The sequence below is a fragment of the Coturnix japonica genome, chromosome 4 (genome assembly GCF_001577835.2).
Source record: "Coturnix japonica isolate 7356 chromosome 4, Coturnix japonica 2.1, whole genome shotgun sequence".
Classification (NCBI taxonomy): Eukaryota; Metazoa; Chordata; class Aves; order Galliformes; family Phasianidae; genus Coturnix; species Coturnix japonica.
In genome coordinates, this window is record NC_029519.1 from 32,429,912 (window position 1) to 32,454,919 (window position 25,008).

Consider the following 25,008-nt stretch of genomic DNA (forward strand, 5'->3'; position numbering starts at 1 on the left):
TCCATGTAATGTTTGACAAAAGTCTAAAACCCATTTTGCAATATTTTCATTAAAGATTAACAGCTCAGGATCAGAACTACTTTTCCAACTTTATCAGAATAAGAAAAGGTGTGGGAGTAGGGGGAGGAATTATGGTTCATCTGTGCAAGTGAAGACTCATGTCAAAGCTTCTCCATTCCCAGGTTCTTATACTGAAGGCATAGTGTGAGTTGATCACATCAGAATGGAGCTTCCTCTGAATTCTGATTGTACTGCCTGAAGAGAACCTAATCTTGCACAAGAGCTAGCTCTTAGGGGCCTTTCAGATAACTTCACCTTTGTAAATGATATTTACACAGAAGATGTATTATGCTAGCTGATACTCAGACCTTCTTGCTCTTTCATAGATGTTGCACAAATGTGTTGCAGAAGCCTAAAACTCACACAAGAAAGAGAGAAAGCATAGGCATTTCATAGGTATTTCGTGTTACACAAAAAAAATAGAAAGGATAGATTTTCCTCATCTTTTCACTCCAATGCTACAATCCAGGCCTTGGGCTTTTGACTTACTTGCTCTTCAGTTTTGTGTGCTTTTGATGATTTTAATGCAATATCTATTTGGTAAGGGTGAATAAAGTACTGTCTGTAAATTGCTGTGGCGATTTCAGTGTTTTTCTGTATGTATATAATCTGCTACATGATCTGGAAATCTGTCTACAGGTCAGTACAGAAGCTTCAGTGTTAATCTCTTCAGTGTATTCATAATAAAGGTTGTAATTGTAACCATTTAATTAGGCATGCCCCCTCATTTTAATACCTTGGACTTCAGTCAACTGAGCATATATAATCCATTGAGCATGTGGATGAATTGTTGGCTTCCATTTTGCATTTCTTCTGTCTTCTGATTAATTATGTTGGTAGGACAAAAATTAATCTTAGATGACAAGGAAAAACATTTCTGCTTGCAAAAGCATAATAAATGCAGAGATGTTTTTTCTTGAGGCAAATATTGGATTACAAACCAAGAAAAACTTGGAAAACAGTCACAAAAACATCTTGCTAAAATAAGCAAGAAAGCCTTTAATAGCATTACTTTCTTCCCCATGCAAGGTAATACAATATTACATTAGTTGCCTTTTAATTACGATTTTTTTTTTATTTCATTTTTTTCTGCAGTGAGTTCTTATCTTACAGAAGAATATTTAGGGGGATGGGGGAGGTATTCCTAGGCTACCACCACTCAGATGTATGAGAATATATTGTTACTTTGGTAAAATCTCATACTAGAAAATATGGAACATTTCATATAAGAATCCGTCCTTCTCTGTGTACAACACTTTATGTCTGGTTAAGTGCCTCATATTTTATTTGCTGTGTTATAAACTTTTATCAGCTATTGGTCACTGCTAGTGGCAACATACTGTAGTACTTGATTTAACAAATTATCTTCTATTGCAAATTTTCTGTTTCTTTAAGATCCACAGATTTCAAGGGCTGTCTTGTTGCCTTTGAGTTTTTCATGTTCTGTGACAGAATGTCTCATTGATACATGTACTTTTTATTCACATTAAGGAAAACATTAATTTAAAAAACACATCTTTCTTCACCTGTGCAAACATAAGAAGAAAGCAGCGTCTGACAGAAATAATTCAGGGCTAAAATCCAAATTATTTTATGATGTCTGAAGCTTCAGTGCTCTCTGAAGACTAGATACTTTTAAGTTCATGAACCGTAGAAAGTTTTGCAATGTTTACATCTTCCCATTCCCTTTTATTCCCTTCATTAGATATTAGTTTATAGGAATTTCAACAAAAATACTACCCAAGGGAAATTAGTCTGTAAAGTCCATTTGAAAACTGTAGAGTTCAACTGCCTTCTCTACTGAGCAAACAAAAAGAGGGCTAATGAATATCTAACAAATCTGTCCTCATTACAGTGTAACACCTGAGAGTGACTATCTGTAATCATAAAGGCATTGGCTTTATATTTCTGTGGCTTTTTTTCTAATTGGAAAGGGTCAGGGGCTCCAGCAGATGTGAATTATCATGACTATATCCTGTCTCATCTAGATTTATTTTTTTGTAAGCTAAATATTGTGATTTTTTTTTTTAATTTTTTTTTTTTTTCCCCACGTATAATAGCCATCCCTTCAAACAGAAGATCCTCCACAGTTTTGGTTTTAAAAGAAATCCTGCTGTTATCACACATTTCAGATCCATATATTAACTCACAGTACATGTACTTTATGATAAGATATCCTTCTGGACTCAATTAACCCAAACTACCTCAGCTGTCTGCTATTTGGCCCTATTGCATGTTCAGAATTCTGTGAGTAACTGACAAAAACTTGTAGCTGTACACAAAAAAAGTGGTTTCTCCTTTACACCAAAATATTTATGTTGTGCATATTCTTTTCAAGAAATGTGTATACATAGAGATTATATGGGTTTGAAATAGTTCACAGATATTACGCAAACTAAAATAGGAAATAAGCCCTGGAGGGTCATTAATTGTGGACATGAACTTTGTCTTCCACCAACAGTTGTTGAAGGTTCTGCAAATATGCTTGCAGAATTTTTGCTTTCTAGTTATCGTGCTGTCCTGGGCTTCATTTGATTGTCATTTCTCTATGTTATACTGAGTATGTTTCATGTCTGACATTAGGGTTTCCCAGTTTCTTTCCATTTAGAAAGTGTTTCAGAATTATATCATTCTTTATCTAAAGTACCAGACACTTGAGTGTGATTTATGATTGCTTGCTTGTTTGTTTGTTGATTTTGTAATAAAAACAAAGATCCTAGAGGTCATTTTCTGCCTTTCCTAATCACGTTGGAACTTCAAATGAAATAAGAAAGAGTATGTTATATGTATTATGTCAGACAAATTGTTTCTTGTTATTGCCTTTAGGAATGTAGAGATAGCAGTGAAAGTGAAAGGTGAATGAAGCTTTTGAGCATGGTGCTGGCATATCTAAAGAATGTTGCTGATAGATTAATTACGAGCAGCATAAAGACAAGAAGCATCAACGTTAATGTTTGATAGCACACTGTAAATCTTCATAGTTACTTTTCATTCAACATAGGAGGGAAAGTAGATCATTACGGAATATAGTTTTTTCTAATGCTTTGTTTTCCTTGTGAATCTTGAGTAGTGTCACATAAAATTACACAATGAGCTCTTCCTACATATTTACAGACTGTAAGACTTGTCTTGGTTGACATGCATTTGAAAGTATACTGACAATTATTTGTGAGAGTGCCTTTGAGAGGCAAGCCCATCCTGATAATATTCTCCAAGTGCTGAAGACCATGCAAGAAAATATTTATCTTGGACCAAAGTTTTTTACATTTTGTATATGAATATTATTTCAGCAGTGTAAAAATACAGAGGAAAATACAAAAACAGACAAAGCAAAATTTCCCCAGGCTTTAGTAGTTTGATGCATAAATTGATATACACTGAAGTTGAGGGCAAGTGTACAGTTCAGTTCATAGCATATGGCCAGATAGACCCTTTGACTTCAGTACCCACATTAAAGAGTCATGTTCATGAGTTATTTTCAAACAGATGTCTTTGTAGCATAAAGCAGAGATGACTTGGAAAATACAACCATAAATATCTGAAAAAGCTGTTTCCAAGACTGCAGTGAACTGGTTTTCATTAGTAACTGTTTAGAGCAGACTGTTAGTTACATAAATTCATTTAAACGTTTTGGAGAGTTTGCAGTCAGAACATAATTTTGCATTTTTAATGGCTTCATTAAACATTATCAACTGGGATTCATAAATATTTTCCAGATTGATATTTCCCCTCTCCTTGTAATATAGAGTCTCTCCCTGTTTGATATTAATGCCTTGCAATTTTGCATGAGTCTTGCCTTAATGCCAATAAATATTCATTAGAAAATACTTCTTGTATGGAAACCGGTTGAACTGAAGTTCTTGGTTTGCTTCTGTATTATTAGAGGAAATACTAGTTCAGTACATTAAATAATGGTAGATACTTGGACTATGCTTTTTAGAGTGTTTCCTTTTGCTATTGAAGTTCGCATATTTCTGTTGTCTTGCATGTTCCGCAGTTGTTTGCCTGTGCAAAAGCTAGGCTTGTTAATCAGATGTTTGCACTCATCTTGTCCATGTATCAATGCAAAGAAAGGAAAGAAGTGATATCACAGCCACAAGCTTCTAGACCACTAGTGCGCTAGAAAGATATAAAGCCACGGGCAGTTTTAAAGAGGTTTCAAACATACCTGACATATTAGAGTCCTGGCTGGGCTATTTGAGACCTCCAAATGACTTTATTTTTTTATGATTGTTGTGATGTTATACTTTTTAATTTATTTTTTCCTTTCTCTTGTTTCCTCCTTTACCAACATTCCAGTTTCATAAAGATTCTTTTTCTGATTGCTTTTTCTGTACAACTCCACTTCACCTTTTTGCAATTTTTTCATCTTCTGACAAGTACATCACTGACACCTTGACTGGATGCTGTATTTTCCATCAGACATTCCTCAGTGCCCTCTGTACACGCTGCAGAAGAATGCAAGCAAACAGGTAGACGGCTAATGATCACATTGGTCGCTGTCCTTGTCTCCCTAGTAGTAAAGAACATCATCACACCTTTTGTTGCACCATAACTTAAACTGGCAGCACTCCCAGTAACATTTTCAGCAAGCTTTTCACTCTGCAGTAATCTTCAGTCAGCTGGGAACAGAGTGCCTGAGAAGTAGAGTTATTCCCAAGCTGAGATTTCTAAAGAATGTACTATATTTTGGCTCTCTACAGTACAATTTCTAGCAGTAGTTTTAAAATACTCATCTGATTGCTCTGGGGTCTGGCCGTATGGCTCAGAGTGTAAGTAAAATTTCAATCCTCTTTCTCTGAGTTAGGTGATAAATTTTCTGCTTTGCTGATAGAAATTCAAATCTCTGTTTTAGTGAGAAACCGAGCAGTTTTAATCTAATTCATGGCTTTCTTCTTGAGCACTCCGTGAGCTTATTTTAAATAAAACAGACATAATTGGAAAAAGATCTCAAATAAGTTGGAAATTGTGATTTATTCTGCCAGTAATGTGTTGGATTCAAGTGAATAATACAGAGAGAACAGGGGAATGCCTTTGGTTCCTGATCTGTTCTGCTCATCTCCCCTTGATTGTTCATATTTCCTTCCATGTATGACCAAACTGTTCTGTTAGTAATAGAGCATATAAACATAATATAAAAATGCAATATAAACCAGAAAAGCTCAGAAATTTCCCTTGTGTGGCACAGGTGTAACGTGGGCAGTGTATTAAAATCTGCTCACAGCTGAGATGAGTGGAGATGACATGCAGCCTGGTTGTTCTCTAGGGATAAGGAGGTGAAAAAACTTAGCTTGTTTTCTGTGACCTTCAATGATGAAATCTTAGGTACCCTTAACAGCTATGGCTAGTAATGCATTTGTGGCTCATTGTGGATATTGAAAACAATAGATGTGATATAGGCAGTGGTATTTACTGGAGTAATCTGAAAGCAGAAATTGTTTTTCAGAGAAAAACACTACTGAAAGATAAATGGCAACTGAAAATAATTTTGTCTCCTAGTGTCTTAGTAATAAAACGGTTTTTAATGCCTAAATAACACAAATGTAGCATGCTGTATTTTCATTTCATCTTATTTTTCCAGTACCTGGTGAGTGAGGATGAAGAAAAGATTTCTGCAAGAATTTATAAGGCAAATACAATTCTTTCTCTAACTACAGTAAATCTAGTCCTCATAATGTATGATTTACTTCTCTGCAGAAGATACTATATTTCAGAATGAAAAAATATGATAGAAGATCTGTGTTCTTTTTAACAATTAGCAGCTTCCATGACTGGTTATATTCTGATTAAACTGTCTAAATAATTTTATGCTAATAATTGAATTCTGTACTTCTTAAAATCTTTTGTAGCGTTAGATTGTCATGCAGTATTTCTCATAGGAGGAGGAAAGAAAGCACAGATATTTCTTTTATAAAAAGCTGAAATTGGTGGTGGTTTTTTTTTTCCTCTTTCAGTTTCTGACAACCTCCTCAATTTGACAACTGTCACAATTATGTATGCCATACTGTATTTCTCGAGGACTTTTCCATGACATAGGCAGAGGTGTTGGGAAATAAGTATTTTGCTTGGGGGTGATTTGCACTGACATGACTATCTTGATGGCCAAAATACTGTTTGTTTTTCTTCAAGAAGTTTGCTACTAATTACTTATGATGCAATATGTATATAAATGAGGTGCTTCCGAAGTAATGCCTCCTATTTTATTATGTTGGCGAGGGGGGGGGGGGAAGTTACACTGACATTCATAGAATCAGAGAATCATTAAGGTTGGAAAAAAACCATCACTGCTATGCCCACAGTGTCTCTCAGTAACACATTTACATGTTTCTTGAACATCTTCTGAAACAGTGACTCCACCACCTCCCTGGGCAGCCTTTCCCAATTCCTCACTACTCCTGAGAATAAATTTTGCCTAGTATCTAACCTGAACTTCCTCTGATGGTACTTAAGGCCATTACCTCACATCCTATCACTACTTACCTGTACTTCTCTTCATCTCAGGAAAAAAAGCTCAAGATCTGACTCAAATATTTATTTCAACAGAGCTTCAGAAGGCCCTTCAACAATTTCTATCTATCTCTTAGCAAACTTTATTGTTTCTATATGTAGTTTTAATATTCAGTGTGGTTACGAGAGGTGGAAAGTTCTGTACTTTGCCAGGAGCTCTTGCCAGGAACTGATGTTTTCTCTATAGCTTTGTACACTACATGTCTAGTGGGGAAGAAGAATCATGGAATTAAGCTCCTGAATTTAGCATCAGGAAGATTTAAAGTCTGGGCCCAAAGAGACTGAAATGTTAGGGAGAAAAAAATACTCAGCTTATTATTTTCAGGCTATGCTGGTAGTATGTTGCAGTTGAGATTGAATTGCGTTTGTGTATTTGAGTATAGCTTCTGTTCTAATGAAAATTTATAATGATTAAGCTTTTGTGGGCTGGATTCATTAAAGGGATTAACTTGTGTTTGGGCATATGTGTTTATGTAGCTTACATTTGTGATATGCGTATATAAATCTATTCCCACACAGAAGACTTTGTTAGCCTTAACTTCAGATTGCTAGACAACATATCTCACTAACATAACCTACTGGGAGGTGGTAGGAAAAAAAAAAAAAATCAAGAAAGAAAAAAGGAAGCTATTTTTTCCTGCATTGCTCATCCTGTCAGTATTGCTTAATTTTGTATTTTTCTCTCTTAATTCCTCAGCATTATGCAGAAAGATGGCATCTCTTCTTATTCCATCTGATAAGGAAGTAGTTCATACTTTTACTCAATTTCCTGAAAAATATGGCTATCAATCACATCACCTCTTATTCCTTATGTTATTTTTCATATTTTGCAAACAGAGTGTTGTTGACTTGTGTACTTTTATGTGAGGCAGGTGGAATTTTTGAAGGAAAATGGTGATGAGTTGTTTTGGAACTGTCAGTTTCTCAAGCTGATCTTTTGTTCTCAGTTTGCTTATATTTACATCAAATTCTACTCTGCTTTTAGTATGGTTTGAGGGCACACGATTATTCTTTAGAATGGGCAGCTTGTAAAGTGATGATGCCTTAGCATGTTAATTTTAAACTAAGGAGTCATCCAGTCTGAATATGGCTCTCCTTTAAGAAATCTCCCTTCCTGCTCTTTCATTTCTGCTTTGTCTTGTAGAGCAAACCCATGGTTTTGCATTCGCTTTGCCAGAAGAAAGTGGCTGTAGCCATGTAGTGAAGGATTGCTCTCTAGTGACTTATCTAATAAAATGTTTTGGTTTGTTTTGTGTTTTTTTTCTTATTTTTTTTTTTTTTTCTGGAAATGTCACATATAAATAAAGGCCAAAGATCATTCGACATCTCTGCCAGACTCCCTCCATCATGCTGTGCTTACTGTCACAAGACATCTAGTTTCAGAAGAGAGCAGCTGTGCCAAGTGTTCCTAACAAAAAATGAGTACCAGTCAAAACTGTTTTGGCTTTGACTGCAAAATCTGCAATTCAGGTCAGGGTCATAAAAAGCTTGCAAATGTGCATCAAAAGTCACCAGCTGCTACTGCTCCCACACTGTCCACATTGTGGGTAAACATTCCTTCAATTAACAAGTGTCTTACTTTATGTTACTGTACTTGTATCTGCCAGGTGTCCTGTGTGAGAGTTTCCTTTGCTGTTAGAAATCAGCATCAGGATTTTTGTTATGGTCTCAGATCCCTTTCAGAAAATAAGAAAAGACCACAAGACTGCTATGCCTTAGACCAACTTTTTTCTCTGATTAATTTTTCTCAACTTCCTTTAATGTAATTGGGTTTTATGGAATAATGGAACATCATAACTATGATATCCTGATTCTTCTTCATTTAAGTTGTGGTGAAGAAATTTACTGTATTTTTGTAATCTTATCAGTTCTCTTACATTTTCTCTGATGAATGGAAGTATATGTCATCCAGGCAAGGGTGAGTGAATGTGTCGCTTTTAGGTCTTCCACTTGCCCTCCTGCTCATACATATCCTACATGTCAAGATAACAGATGAATAATTTGTTCTTTAGTCTGACTGTATATTTACCTAATTTCCCTTGCTCTTTCCAGGTCTTTAATTCTTTTCTCCCCTTGATTAGTAACCATGGTGCTTGTAATGTGCAGCAATTATAGATTGGAACATACCAGCATAGAGTAATTTATGCAAAAGTAATTACTTAAATGACTCTTCATTATATTGCAATCAAATCCTAGATGCTCTGGTATAGATGTTACATATCCAATCTCAGCATGCTGCTTAAAGACTTTGAGTCCAATTCTGAGATGATGTAAATCAGTGCTGCTCATCTACACTACAGTCCCAGTGTTTTGAGAAGGGCTGCTCAAGCTCATTGTGAGCAAACTGAAACTCTGGCTCACTGGTATACAGCTATGAAAGAAAAGAAATTGAACCTAAAAACTAATGCAGAAAGGTAGGTCTGAGTGAGACTGAAGTATTTTGAGAACAATAGCCGTAACTATCTAGCAATGACACTAATGATATTCTTTCCTCTCTGAAGGTCATTTGAGAGAATTTTCAGCATTTTTACTTAAGTCACTGAGCTAGACAAAGTGGTGAGTTATGCTTACGTTGATTTTAACCATAGCTGATTGTAATTGATTTTATTTATTTTTTTCATCTGTGGGTTGGTTGTTGGCTTGTTGAAGAACTTAGCACTGTTGTAGTCCCAGTTTCTATTTCAATCCTGTTTAAACTGGATAATAACAAAATTATCTTTGACTTTGTTCTCTCAACAATCTGGGGCAAATTTGACAGTAGCTGATTTGGAAAACTGCATTGCAATATGCATTAACTGAGGCTTTGCAATTTTCTAATGAAATTAGCATGTCTAGTTCATGTTGCAGGGTACTGAAAAGCATTTGTGGAGAAAGTTGCTTTAATTCAAGGTATTAAAATTGATTGCATTCTGGCTAATATGGAAACTCAACCTCATTTCCTCTGTAATTCAGAATGAAATCTAAAAATGTCCAAATCCTCTGATGATGCGCAGAAAGGTTATTATCAACCATGAAAGTCTTTGTGCCAGCACTGGTTCTGCCTCTTAAACTACCGGGTTCTATTTGTCATGTTTTGCGTGAGTACATGCCCTGTTTGCCGATCATTTTTCAGCGTATTCAGAAAATTTCAGTATTTTCAGAGATTTGCATAGAGCACTTCTAGCTCAGTCAGGTCTCATGAAAGTAATTCCAGGAAAGTCTAAAAATCTCTCAACAATAGTACTTAACGTGGTCAGCAGGAAATGCCATTGAGAATCCATCCATCTTTCTGGTTCAACTGCTTTGTCATTAGATAAACAGCATGGCATCTGTGTTTTACAAGGATATTTCTTTCAGTAAGAAACTGTTTCCTGCTTTGTCTGAAACATTATAGCATTAAATTTCTTTATTCCTTTGCAATTCTATCTCCTGAGCTCCTTTGTATTTCTTACTAGACAACAGCAAACTCATCTTAATTTGCTTATGAAGAGGTGGTGCCACACATTAAGCATTGTAATTTATATCATTGGCTAAGTCTGTTTGTGCTAAAACTGTTACTACTTTGATTTTATGTTTTTATTAGTCTGCTCATCTGCAGGAGATTCATTTATATGCGAGCTTCTCTTGGATGTTGTGACTTCATTTCACCATATGTCTAAATAATGAAATTAATATAGGTGCTGGTTAAAACATAGTTCTCTTGCAAGTTTCTTTCAAACAGTACTTTCAGACCATTTAGACAAAGATAGAAGTAAAAGACTTGAAGAGGCACTTGATTTATTTCCATTGCCTCTCTTCTTTCAGAATGCTCAATATGGCAAATAATTTGTTTACATCCAGAATAGCTGTCCACCATTTCCTATTGTTTAGTCCTAGGACATTTATTTATTTATTTATTTATTTGTGTAATTTTTTAAATGATACTAGAGGTTTGGTTTTATCAACAGGCTTTTGTTCCCTAAAAGCACTTTAATTGCTAGAAAATGACCTAATGACCTTCTGTTCATTACAACAAGGACCTGCATTCAGAACACATTGTGCTCTGAAAGATGCCGTATAAAAAGGGCATTGTAGAGTGTCAGGCATCTTGAACAAAACTTTAGGAGTGTTTAATGTTTCACAAGTGTACTGTTATGCTACACACATAACTCCAGGCTTAAATAATTAATTGCAAAAATGGAGCTTTTTGGGAACATTACTGGAGCAATTTCTAGGCAAACCATAGGTTTTTACTCTTTAAGAAGAAAGGAAGAGGGTGTGCATCATGAAAATAGAAAGATCCTTTATAAAAGTCATCACATAATTTTGTGTTCATCTTTTCTTTTTTTTCTTTTTTCTTTTACTTTTTTTTGGGGGGGTGGGGGGGGCGGAGATAAAGGATTACCTTTTTATTATTATTTTATTACCTTATTATTCCTAGTTTAGAGCATACTTACCTCATTATACAACACTTGGAAAGAAAGAAAAAAGCATAGATATTAGGGGAAAATGTTCCTATTTCGTGCTGACTTTTCAATTTAGGGGATGTGTCAAGCTAGCAAAGGAATGTATGATTATCCCATGTGGTACTGTGTGGTCATTTGTTAGCCTACCAAGAAGACAGGACCACTGAAAGAACAGATTTCTGTAGTCTCTAGCCTGAAGTACCAGGAGAGTTGATGGATACAGTGAAGGCCATGCCACAGGCTTTCTGCTGGCAAAATAAAAGCTAATACGGGTTTGTCTTCCTGGCTGAAATTCTTCCTTCATGCATCAATTTCATTGATCGACTTATATTGCCATGCACTGAAAGGTATAAAAAGCAGATCTACAGTGAACGTATATTCCTGTAAAAAAGTACTTTATGAGAAGTGATGATTCAGGAAAACAGACCACAGTGAAATAGTTCTTGCTGTCAGACTTTTCTTTCCTAAGTATACACCATCAAAGACAAGATGTTCCTTTCCCATTTCTTTTCTGGATTCTCAGTTTTGCTAAGAGGAACACATTCAATCAAAAAACAGTTTAATTTTAAAAGGGTATATTGAAACTTGAAACCAAATTAGAATTACATAAAATGTGAAAATTAGTGCTTTGAAATGTGTGCCTGGGGACAGGCTTGTGGGTACAGAAAAAGTGTATATTCAACTTTAATTAGGTCCCAGCTGAGCCAAGTTGTGGATGGAGGAAAGGTGGAGGGAACAGAAAACTGCTTTTGTTAGATGATATGAACTATTGAGTCACAGCCTGAACCACTAGTTGAGCACCTGGGTAAAAGACCCAGTCAGCCCTGAGAGCACAGATGAAGGCAATTAACCTGTGTGAACAGAAGGGGTGGAGCCTGGCTCCACCTCTCTTAGACCTCATTTAAAGGCTGACTGCCACTGAGGACAGTTTTCTTTCTGGAGATCCTTCTTTGGTGAAGCTTTCCCTTAGTTTCTGTGAAACTGGAGTCTTCAGTATGGGTGAGCAATATTCTCTTTCTCTGTAGTATCTTCCCATAGTGATAGTCCTTCCATCATCACACTGTTGTTGTAATGCTTTTCCCATCATATTGAGCTGTCTAATTGCTGCAGATATATAGATGTAGCAACTTCGTGATCTCTGTCTTAAATAATAGTGTGCTTTTCTTGAATGGTCTAATGCTTCATTTTTTTCTGTGTTGGTCCAGGCTGTAGTAAACAGCTAAGGGTTCTTATAATCTCTAAATAAATTTCTATTATTAAATTAAATGAATTAGATTAAATTCAATTATTATGTAATTTAAGTTAGTTTTATTTGCATTCATTGGACTTCTTCCAAATGTCCTAAAGTAGTTCAGTTTTGCTGTGTCACTAGACCCGTTTACTTCACTGGAATTGTGAAGGTACTGAAGTTTGTAACAATGATGAAAGGTGTTGAGAAGCAGTGAGTGTTTATTGATGGTAAAATGAAAAAGTGAAAGCACAAAAGGCAAATCTGAGTTCTGTTATTTGGGATTTTTTTTTTAATTTTATTTTTTATTTTTATTTTTTTTTGCCTCAGCATTAAAAAATTTATTTTTCTGGACTCTATTTTCAATCTTGATATGGAACAAATCATTTCTACTTGCATAAGTTTTTAACTGTATTTTGTGCCAAAGCCTTGAGGAGTTTCATTTATTTACTTATTGAAAATGCCTGTCATATTAATTTACTCAAGATCAACCTTGTCTAACAGACAGAAAGAGAGAAAGTGAACATTTCATTAATTAAACAAAAGAGTAAAGCCCAAGAGTATATGTGGATAAGAATGAAAAAAAAACCCACAATTAAACATCTGAGCTGCTTTGCACTGTATTGTGACTGAAATATAGTCAGTGGAGTAATACCTTCAAAAATCACTGTATTGAATGTGAAACAGAAATGAATTTCCATTCTTACTTAGCGATGGGAATGAGAGGGAAGGAAAATATTTCCATTTAATATGAGCTTTCATCAGAATAAATTTTGTACAAAGGAATATGCATGTGAATGATGTGGTTTGGGTAATTGCAGCTTTGGTGAGATAGCTTTTTGAAATCTGTAAGTAATTAAATGTGCATAATTTAATAAATAGATTCAGTTAAGGAAAAATATAGCCAGATTTGACAACTTACAAAACAAAGTTTTCCCAATTTTCATTTTGGTAGTTATTTCAGTTCACAAATTGGCAAATTAACTATGGAGTGTTTGTTTTTTATTAACACTAGGAACTAATTCAATGTTACCTGCAATTTCTCATTAAACAATGTATGTCAGAAAGGATGCAAAATTTTAACATTTAGGATGTGATTTTATATAGAATTATAGGATAGTTAAGGTTGGAAAAGACCTCTAAGATCTAGTCCAACTGTCAACCTGTCACCACCATGCCCATTAAACCATTTGGGTGTTACTGACAGTGATACAAGTGGGGATGTTAGTGGCCTTTTTGGCCACCTGGGCATGCTGATTGCTCATGTTCATCCACCTGTGGACTAATACCCCCAAGGTCCTTTATCTCTGCACAGCTTTCTAGTGTCTCTGTCCCCAGACTGCAGCAATGCATGGGGTTTTTATGACCAAAGTTCAGGACCTGGCACTTAGTCGTGTTAAAGCTTATGCTATTAACCTCAGCCCATTGATCCAACCTATCCAGATCCCTCTGTAGTGCTTTCTTCCCCTCAGACAGATCAACACTTCTTCCCAACTTGGTGTTACCTGCAAGCCTACTGAGGGTGCACTCAGTCCCCCTCATCTAGACCATCAGTAAGAGTATGTGAATAATCTGTCTGGTGAATTTGTTGCGTATTTCTTTACTTTAAAAGTTGTACTGATTTAGTATATACTTTTGTTTCTTACTTACTTAATAGGTTGTGCTAAAATACAAAGGTCTTAAAAAAAACCTTTTTAGGGGTAGGGGGGACGTAGTCCATAAGCACTAAATAGTGTTGAAGTGTTAGGATTTTAGGTAAAACAGTAATATGTACTTGTTCCAGAGGATACATAAATGTGTTATAATGATACTCATAAAGCACCTTTTATACTCTGATTTCTACAGTTCTGGCGTCTACTTAGCTTTTTATTCCGGCATAATGTAAAATATGCTCAGAAAAAAAAGGATAAAATATTTGCATGTATAAAATTTATGGAGCTGTTTTTTGTAGCCCTTAGCTCTATGAACATATATGTTCTGTCTTCAAAAGAATCAGTAAAAAAGTCAGTTATTTCACAGCGATTCTGTTCTTAAATAGTGTGCCCCGGTGGCAAGTGGTAGGAATGCCGCCTTGCAACACTGGGGCCCAAGTGTTCGAATCCCCCTGTGGTGCAAGTGGTAGAAGTGCCGCTCTGCTACACAGAGGCTCGAATCCTGGGGGTTGGACTCGATGATCTCTAAGGTCCCTTCCAACTCGCACAAGACTGTGATACTGTGATAAATACTATCAAACTTTGCAAAAAGTATCATTCTGTTGAGGTATCCTATGGTAGGATTTTCTGTTTTGCTGGTAAACACATTCTGGGGCTAGAATAGCAGTAGGCAAAATGTGCTAAGACTGTTAGTGTGTCTGGAAGAACCAAATTACTATCATATTGTCTTATGTTATAAGTTGTTAGAGAAATGGTAAAGTTGGCATGGAGAAGATGCTCTTAAGGTCTTGTTATTTAGATGAATAAAATCAAAAAGGTAGCACAGATGATATATGCAAAACCATCCATTACTGTCTTTCATAGTAGTAGCACAACAGAAGGGACACAGGCCAAAATTATAGGATCACTATTTTCAAAGGATAAGAAAATACATCCTTCTCATGGTTTTCTTTAAGCATTGACCTTCTGGAATTTGTTGCCAGTGAATAAAGTGAAGATAGATAATAGACAGGAGGTTCTAAAGAATTAAGCTAACCTGTGACTCCAGAATCACAGTAGATGCTGAGAAAGTGAAGCCTTTTCCACCACGTGTCCCTGGGTTAGTGCCTGGAGTTGCCTGGGAATAGGAAACGAGAAAGGAAAAAAACCTCAGCTGTTGGCTGCTCCAGTCATCAGTCATCATTTGGTTTCGTGTTGGAGTCAGACATCACTGGTCTAAAAAGCAGGCCCAGAATGGTATTTCTTACATTCCTAAGTCTGCAGTTTGAAAAATATCCACTTTTACTACACTTTTTGTGTTAAGTGTTGCTGAAGCTGAATAGTAACTGGGCTGGTTTCCTGTTTCACGATTGTCTTCTGCTTTTATCTTCTTACGCGCTCTCTTATCGTAAGTACAGCGGGAACAAAATATCTAGAGGATTTCATTCATATCTCACTTTTCCTCCACTGTTAGTCTTTGTTGACGCAATTTTAGTTCTGCTACATAAAGGCATGTGCTCAGCAACTGCATGCACTTTTCTTGCACAAATCTAAATCGCTTCATAATTTTGTGCTATAATTAGTGTAGAGTTATTCCAGACAATTAATATATTCCTGAAGTGCTGCTGACTCAAGTGTAGAGCATAGAACTTTGTGTCTGGTCCATCTTGCTATGTATGCTGGAGCACAACTTCAGAGGGAAAGAAAATGACAGACATTTAATAATGCCTTCCTTATTGCTTATTACTGCCAATATGAAATGACATTTTCAATAATAAATGCAAGTGGGCTTCAGCTATGTTTCTCTGCTGTTGTGATTATGAAAATAAAACTAGCAACAGCTACTCTACTCCTACACTCCTGTAATTAGGAGAACAGAGTAATTATTGGGCTTTGGCTAGCTGAAAAGCTCTGCATGATTTTTGTTGAACTCTGCGGGAAAGTGAGAATGAAGCCAATGTACAGCTTTCATAACTAAGTAATAAGATAAGGAATTTGGATTCTTTGTAGGGAGCCTGGGGGCAGTGACTCAAGAAGTATTATACAGCTCAGTTTGCACTGACCAGTACTCTCACAGTATTGATTATCTTTCATCTGTATATCCTAAATCATTACTGGTGAGAAGACAAAGATTAGAATGGAAAAGATCAAGAAATATCCTACTACAAGATGAAATATGGCACAACCTTAAAAAAGAAAACATCAGCACCTGTTGATAATACTGATATCTATACAGAAATTCTATGTGAAAGTGAAGAACAGAAGGCAGACAGCTTAAATGCTCTGTTGTGATGAAGTTTGTTGAATTAATAAGAAACTTATTGTAGGTCATAAAATGTGTGGTCTTATAGTTTATTTAGTAGATAAGTGGCTAGCTTATGGCTTACTATTGGATAGCCAAGATTTGCTGCTGCAGGAAGTAAATTCTGTAGTATATCCTACGTGGTGGAGGGTAGTGCTAGTTGAACATTATGTGTGTGGAATGGACATCTAATCTCATATACTTGAGGGATAAACTTTTGCCTTCATAGAGTACACAGGGCTATAGGTATGGTTTGGATATTATAAACATGCCCAGAGATATTGTTAGAACATAAATACATCAAGTTCATAAATTAGCATGGTGTTATTATTCCTCTGTCAACCTCAGCCAGTGTGCTTCATGTACACAGATAACTTGTAAAAGCAGCTGACAAACTTATAGCACAAAAAAATACAAAAATCACCAAGTTTATACTGTATTTTACATGTGGGTTATTGCTTAGGGAAGCTGGACCCTACATTCTGTGAGCTGTAACAGTAATAACCCCAAAGAGGCACTCTTAATTCTAGTTTTTTGCCTCATTGATCCTCAAATCAAAATCAAGGATAGAAAAGATTGAGTATAAAAATTTCACGCTGTCAGTAGAATATAATGATGTAAGTACAACAACTTACTGAGAATAATCAGTGTTGGCTTGGTGTGGGAATTTGGTGAAATGCCCTAATCCAGTTCATTCTCTAGCCTCTCAGGAGATATTAAAATATCCCATTACCTTCACATGCTCCTTTTCATTAGGATTAGAGTTGTGCTCCTCCAATGGGAAAGAACAGTGCTGTGTCAGTCATGTTGACATGAGCAACAATGTGATACCCAAATAAACCAAGCAGCAAATACTCAATGTTATGTAAATGAGCTCTACATAGAAGTTTCTTTCTAAGCAAGTAAAATCTTTAAGAGCATTTAGAGGGAATTTAAATAGGATCCAATCAAAAACCCACTAAAATTAATAGAGGAGTTCATGTTTACTACAGTTCTGTGTTAATGAACATTCAGAGAAACAGAGATCTGCTTATAAGTATTATCCTAAAGAGAATAATAATGTGCATTTGCTTTGAATTATTAACTCTGACCCCAGACTGAATGATTCTCATAAACTCGTGCATAAAATTATTGGTAGACCCAACAGGGAGATTTTATTGAGAGTCTGGTAGAGTTTTTTGAATAAAAAAAAAAAAACAACAAATATATAGATCAGCTCTTCTACACCTTACCACCAAAGTGGAAAGCTTTGACAATAGTCAGGACTTATTAAGGACATAATTGCTGATGAATGGCAAGACATTTTACTTGCAATTCAAAGCATGCTTTGCACATCAGTTTGAATACTTTAACTGTTCTGTAGAATTTAATAGAGAATTAAATCCCTCCTGTTGGATTCTAGAGAATTGTAACAAGAATCTGTAGGAAAGTTTATCAGAAGTTAAACTTTTAGTTTGAGTATTGGCCAAACTCTTTTTCCCTCCTCACAGAGCTCAGCTCAATATAATATTACAATATTATAGGGCTATTTTAGATCAGGTTCACCAGCTAAATTTCAAGCAAACTTTACTGTAATATGAAAGGAACTGGTATTAACAAAATAAGATTGAGCTACATGAATTGGAACATCTCAAGTGTTTAAAGATGTTATGCATTGGGCTCTTTAAATTTTGTTTTAAATAGGGCAGGATTGGGCTTTTCTTCTTTGTTTTGAAGAGGGAATTGTGTTGTTTGTTTTGTTTGGTGTTTTAAATGGGCAAACATGAGTAAATTTTGGCTGAATTTCTAGGAATCAATTATTTTTTAGGACCAGTTATGTTTACCTCATATTTAAATGACCTTGGAGGAGGATGCATTATAAAAAATTGCGCAGCTGGCAAAACCAAAATTTGGCTCGTGTTGATAACTTAGGCTTTTGTGTTGTCTTTTAATACAGAGAAAAGAGTACTGGATTACTGGATAATTTTAATAGTTTATATATCTAAACTTTAAAGGTTAGTGAATCTGAGATCCAAAAGTAGAGATACCTTCATTGCGACTGGGAAAGGGAGAGCAGTGAAAACTTAGCAAAACTGTTTGTGTAAGATTCAGTTGGCACAATAATGCATAAAAAGCAATTCTTGATATGGGCTTGTAAATAAACAATTACATTTATAATTTATTTCAAGTTATTTGGGCATAAGTTGAAGAAATAATAAAATTGCATTTGGAATAATTTGTGCACTTCCAGTGACTTTCATAATAAGTAGGACATTGTTGATATTAGGTTGCAGCAGAGACCTCTAATTTACAGTCTGCAAGATGAGAAAGATTAGCCAAATTTGATCTAAGGAGTTCTAGGGGGAATACAAGGGGGGGGGAGGGGGGGCGGGTATCATAAAGGTAAATAAAACCCTGGGAGAAAGGGGACGGGAGTGATGCTAATATACTATTATTAGAGATAAGTGATTTAAACCAGCAAGATAGTTAAGAATTTGTGGACTGAGGAAAAAAAAAAAAAAAATTAATTCACAAGAAATTGAATCATTTTTTCTAAGTAGAGAGCAGGTGAAAAACAGACCCAGCGTTCTGAGTCAGCATTCAATAAATTGGTCCAGGAGGGAGCTGAGGGAGGTTTTGAAAACATTAGCTTACAGACAAATTTGGTTTTTGTACAGATGTGTGCTACTTGTCAGTGTTTTGTAAAAACCTAACTGATGGCCAGATGTCACCTGTGCTCAACTGGCAGAAACAGGAACTTTTCTCAGCTGGTAAAGAAAAGGTATTTAGCTAAATGAGTATTACTCATAAATGATATTAAAGACAAAATGCATCCACTTGTCTCTCAGTAAATGGTGTTGGAATAGGAGTGCTTGTATGCCTGGAGGGGTTCCATGGGCTACTAGCTGGTTCATCCCAGCACAAATTATGTTATTCTATCAGAAAAATATGTGAAGCAGAGAGATACTCTACCATGTCTTAAAACTTGCTGTGCAGCGGACAGCACCTGCTTGCAAAATATTAAACATGAATTCTCTAGATGCTGCTAACAGGTGATGAAACTGGCATCAAAGCTGTTACTGGAGGTGTTGCTTGTTCTGCATTGAGCAGATTCAGGGTCCTGTGCAGGCTTCATCTCCAGAAGGAGGCAAAAAGGTGGCAGGGAACATACCAAGGACTTGACTGCTCCCCCAGACAACTAGAAAGAGATCGTTATGAAATGTCATTGGCTTAGGCATTATTACACTCATCTATGAGATCCCTTTCAGTATGTATCAATATTATAACAATTGTGGCCTCTTTTTCTGATTTTTGTCAGGCCATGTTCATTTGTATTCTTTTTCTCTCTGGAAATCTGTGTAATTTTTCCCAAAACAGAGCTGCATGTCTTCTAGCTCTAATAAAATTTTTATTTCTTTTTCTTGCAACTTGCTTCCAGAGCAGGGCTATCTGGCATGCTCTGCAGCACAGGAGATAAAATAATCAGTAAGCCCGGATCTGAAAATGAAATGCAGCATTTGTTGTTTTTTGTTTTTTACCATGCTCAACACAGCCTAAAACAGATGTTTTTCTGATGAGGCTTTAGTGTGTTCATAAGGATTTTTGAATTGTGTATGACTTTTATTAAGAATTTTATTTTTAAAATATAAATTGAATGAATGACTACTCTCACGATGACTTTACATCTGTTATCCCTCTTCACAGATCAAGAGCTTCAACTGATGAACAATTAGAGTAATGCTTCTCTTGAAATTAAATGTTAGCATATTCAGTGTCTACAACTCTCCCATTATTCAATATTGAATAGTATTTTAGTCTGTCACTGGCTGTATGGCTGCTTGTGTATGTTGTTCTGTGTTTCTCAGCTTATATGGCAGTATATAGTGAATGTATGCTTATCAAGAATGGTTGGCAAACATTGCTTATCTGATGGTGGCAGGTGTGATACAAAATGTGTGGTTTTTTATATACATATTTGTCCTTTATATGTCGTTCTGATTAGCTTTTCTTGTCTGGACACTTTCTTAGAATGAGGTTTTGTAGATGCAGTGTGTTACTTTAGAATAAGGAGAAAGCGTATTTGACTGTTTCATAAGCAAAGATGTAGTATTTTCAGTTGGTAAAAACTTAAATCTCTGAAAATCATTCCCTGACCCCTCTCCATCTCCCCCATGTCCATGTGTCTCCAATGATTCTTATTCATTCATAAGGCTGCAGTTAGCTGTGTTGCTGCTAGTACAGACATATGGCCATCTCCTCCTTTTTAGGACACAGACAGATGACAGAAATGTAATAACTGATGCATGTGACCTCAGACAATCCAAACAGATCTGAACCTCTTCTGTTGCCTAAGAATCTTTATGAGTTTTCTCCAGAGAAAGACACAAATCTTAGAAAAAGCCAAATACACACCTTAATTAGACCAACTGTTAGGCAAGTGAATTTATGACAAAATAGAGTTCATTAAACAGTGGATATGTAGAACTTCTGTTGGAGGGTGAATTGCCTTTCCAAAGGGAACATTCTGAAGCAGACTTGGAATTTTTTTCACAGGTGCCAACTCACAAGGAAGGAGATTGTGGGCCTTTTTTGGTTTAAAAATGTCATTTTCTTTGCAACACTTTTCAGGAAGCAATATTGGGGGTTGGAACTTCATGATCCTTGAGGTCTCTTCCAACCCGGGTCATTCTGTGATTCTGTGATTAGCTTAAATGCATATGAAGAATGCAGACCTGGTCTGAAGATGACATGCTTTTGTCACAGTTAAGGTGGCCAAATGAAAACACAGTATCAGTGATCTTCAAAATACTGTAGATTAGATGCAATGCATTTGAATGATACAGCTAGTGACTGTTTTTTTGCATTAACAAGTTTTCAAGATTTTTGTAAGCTTTGAGAGGCAGGGAATCTTTTACTTTGCCTTGTGCACAGTAGGTGGTAACTTCATTTCTGTTGAACATAAGTAAAAATAATCAGAGAAGAAATCTTCTCTAACAGCAGTTTTCAAAAGATGAAATAAACTTTATAAAGCCAAGGGTGGGTCAGTTGGTCCATCAGTTACGTTCAGGAAGCCATGGAAGTTCCATCCATGCCAAGGGCTTAATCACAAAATAGATCTATTCTTTGAGTGGAAAAAGGTGCTCTAATTGCAAGCTGTGGGAGATAATGAGTGCTCTAATGTTTGGCCAGAGTCCAGAAATGCTACACATTTGGGATGGAGGCAACAAAAAGAGGAGGTTCTGGGAGCAGGGGAAGCTTTGAAATAACTGAATAGCCATTTTTTTTTCTTTGAAAATCCAGTATCCCCATACTGTGTTCGGAATTGGTAGAGGAATAGAATAACTTGCATCTGGCAAATTTCATTTAGATATTTTGGGGTAACTTTCTAGTTTACCTAAACCTGAACAACAAATCCAGGCTGTAGGATGACAAACACAGCATGCCTCAGAGGTTTCAATGGAAATTAAACATGAATGGGGGCGAGATCATTTATTGTGAAAGATGTGTGTTATTCCCATTTGTAAAAATGGTCAACTTTTTTGCATCCTAAATAAGAAGCAGTTCTTAGCAGGCTACTGAGTCGCTAAATTGAGCAGTCTCAGGGAAATGCGGTGAAATTGATTAATGTATGGCAGTGATCTGAAGAAAGTACTGAGAAAGCAAGGGCATCTAATTGCAACATCTTGTATTTGCTATAAGAATATTGATGAAAGAGGCTTTTATCATAACAGTTTCATTGTGAGATGCATTTTTTCATAGAGTCATAGAATTGTTTGAGTTAGAGGAGGTAATTGAATGTAATCTAATGCAACTCCCCTGCAGTGAACAGCTGCACCTACAGCTAGATCATGTTTCTCAGGGCCCCATCCAACCTGACCATGAACATCTCCAGTGGCAGGGCATCTACTGCCACTCTGGGCATCCTGTTCCAGTACCTCAATATTATAACTTTATATCCAGTCTAAATCTCCTCTCTTTAAGTTTTGCTGTTGAATGATTTCATAAATACTATGTTTTATTCTGTTGCTCCTACATCTCACTGATATTGTGGAGATGTCTGCTGCAAACAATTCATCTGTTTATGTCACTAGCATTCTTTTAGTCTTACCACTAAGGAATGTGCATTGTCCTAGAAGTGATCTGTGTGTCTATGCTAAAAGAGTTTTCTATTCTATGATTTCCAACTTTATGAACCAATGGATTATGATCATTTCTCAAATATATTCCAACGACTGTAAAGCACTATTGGAGTAACGCTTCAAAAACCACTTTGATGGTTCTTCCACTTAATGTAATTTCACAAGATCATGGCTTGGATATCACGAATTATGGAACTGTTAAAACAGTTTAATAGAATATGCACAATAAAGTGTAGTTTCCACTGACATCCACTGGAGCAATGTTGGAAATGCATATCCTTTTTGAATCTGTGGAAGCATCTGATCCATGTGGATTTGGTTTTTGAAGATGATGTGTAATGTTAATTCTTTTGCTCACTTCAAAGTCTTTATCACAAAAGAATAAACTAAAATTTGCAAACAGTAGGGCTTTGCTCAGTACTGTGAATGGTTTACCCTGGCCATACTTATTTTTTTTGTCTAACAGAGTATGTGGAGACATGAACTCTGTGTAGTAATATGAGATAAAAGGATTTGTTTTCTTTGCAGCAAAACTTTAGGGAAGTGTGGTCCTAATCATAAAACAGGAATTTTATATCTAGTTCTAGGACTTAGGAAAACAGAACATTAATTTCTATTGCTAAAAAAAGCAACTCATTGGCTACTAGAACTTTATAAACATAAGTTCTGGATCCTTTTTGATTTAAAATGATCTGCAGATGATCTGCATATCAAATTGCACTGCAAATGATTTCTAACCAAGTCATCAAGGCTTTCAAGCTGTCAGTCAAATTCTTTCCATAACAATGCAATTCTTAATACTCACCTGACTTGCTAGTTGTGGATCAGTGTTTGTTGGCAAGCATATTTTCTGCCTTTTTTCCCCTCTGTTTAATAATACATCCATAGTAAGTGAATTCAAATATCACTGGAAATTATTTCTGGTTTTACAACAGAGGATAGAAAACTTGCAATAATATACAGACTCTCTGCCAGTCTTTCAACATTCTCATTTTTATAAGACTATACAATTTAGCTCCGAGTTTATCACCTCAGGAAATAGCTGATGTCTCCCGAGTCAGGATAATGACAGTCCTTAAGTATGGCAATGCTCATTCTGCACAGGAGTCTTCATCTTGCAGAAATCTTCATGAGTTTTTGACAAAGATAAAATTTTGTCTAGGACAACTTATAGCTGTTTTGTCTACCTTGGCTGACAGATAAGCAAAATAGTGAATTATTGATTAGTGAATTAACGAAGTGTGCCTACAATAGAATGTCTTTGGCATTCTTGTGGTGGTAATCTTGTTCTGCTAAGAGAGGACTTATCACTTCAGTTGTCTATCAAAAAAAAGGTTGCATGCAGCATTGCAAATATGGAACCATGCTGTGCACTTGTTGTTAGCTCTGACTATAAATTCCCCTATTGATGTTACATTGTTAAAGAGTGTTTTATTGATAACACATCTTTCCAGAGGTATTAAGTCATTATGTTAGATCTGGTAAAGTTCCTGGGGGGAAAGGTCTTGATGAAAATCCATTTAGAATGCAATTTTTTTTTGTTGTTTTTTGGTTTTTTTGTTTGTTTGTTTTGTTTTTTCTAGTAGCACTGCTAAGGATAGAGACTTGATTAGTGGCTCTGCTTGATTGTGTCCTGCATCCTTATCCTTCTCCCTCAAATCCATTATAAGCTTGATATGTTTAAAAAAAAAAAAAAAAGATTTTATTTTATTTTTTCTTTTCCTAGAATCAGTAACTGGAGGTGTAGCTTGCAGACTAGTCATTATCTTGTAGAGAAAGAGCAATAAGCTTCTGGTTATTGTTTATGATGGAAGTGTGGTGTGTGGCCTGAAACTCTCTGCAGTGATGGGAGAAAGCATTAATTCTCATCTTCAGCTCATCAGGGTTGACATTACAAAGAATATATTCCAAAAGTCTAGCTTATGGAATGTCAACAAGATCTTTGAATAAATGGAGAAGAAAGCACCTCACCTCATTGAACTTCTCTGTTAGGGAGAAGAGAAGCAGTGAGGAATGTACATCTGAGGAATACCCTTAAGTTATCTTTTTATTTATAGACCAGATGGTGCAAAATTCAGCCAATGCTACTGTCTTGATTAATCATATTACTTTGCAGAGGCCACAGAGTTGAAAGAAAAAGAAAGCAAACAAAAAAAAAGCAAAGTAGATGATTCTTTTTTGAGTAAGTTATTCTGAGCTCCTCTCCTGACTCTATCAGCAGCATCTCTGAATTTTCCTACATAATGAAAAACAATTTCTGCCTAAATTTGTTTTTCCCAAGCCATACCCACTTAGTCTTTTACTCTCAATAAATACATTGGAAGAGAAGCTAATTAAAATCTAATTAATTGCTCTTATAATTAATTGACTTTGAGAAGTTAAGATTCATCATTTCATAAACACTTACAAACTATGGGCAAAAGTAACTTTATTGTAACTCTAAAGAAGTAGAGTAGCTCAGTGCAGAATTTTACAAATGAGCACAGGTGTGCAGAGGTACATTAAAATAAACAGAATATTTCAAATAGTTTCAAATGAAAATCTGATGGAATACCATTTTGGTTTTAATTTCTTTTGCCATAAAATAATGAAATACCTAATCATTCAAAGCAGAACAAAAACATAAATAATTTATAACCCAATCAGCAACTCACTGAAAAACAAATCTAAAAATACTTAAGGTTGTATTTTTAAGCACAAGGAAGAAGGGGAAGTAAAATTAGATACTTAATGGAAC

At 35.7% G+C, this 25,008-nt stretch overlaps 1 protein-coding gene across 7 annotated transcripts in view; it reads left to right on the forward strand.

Annotated features, from left to right (window-relative positions):
• GRID2 (glutamate ionotropic receptor delta type subunit 2) overlaps positions 1 to 25,008 on the forward strand; it is a 637,614-nt gene that overhangs the window by 303,365 nt on the left and 309,241 nt on the right. The window contains exon 1 of one of the 7 annotated variants that reach the window (XM_015861347.2): positions 11,909 to 11,990. The exons of the other annotated variants lie outside the window; for them this stretch is intronic. Within the exon in view, the coding sequence (XP_015716833.1) occupies positions 11,987 to 11,990 (4 nt within the window). The 5' untranslated portion in view covers positions 11,909 to 11,986. Of the gene's footprint in view, positions 1 to 11,908; positions 11,991 to 25,008 lie in introns of those variants that run through there. 7 annotated transcript variants of the gene reach the window in all.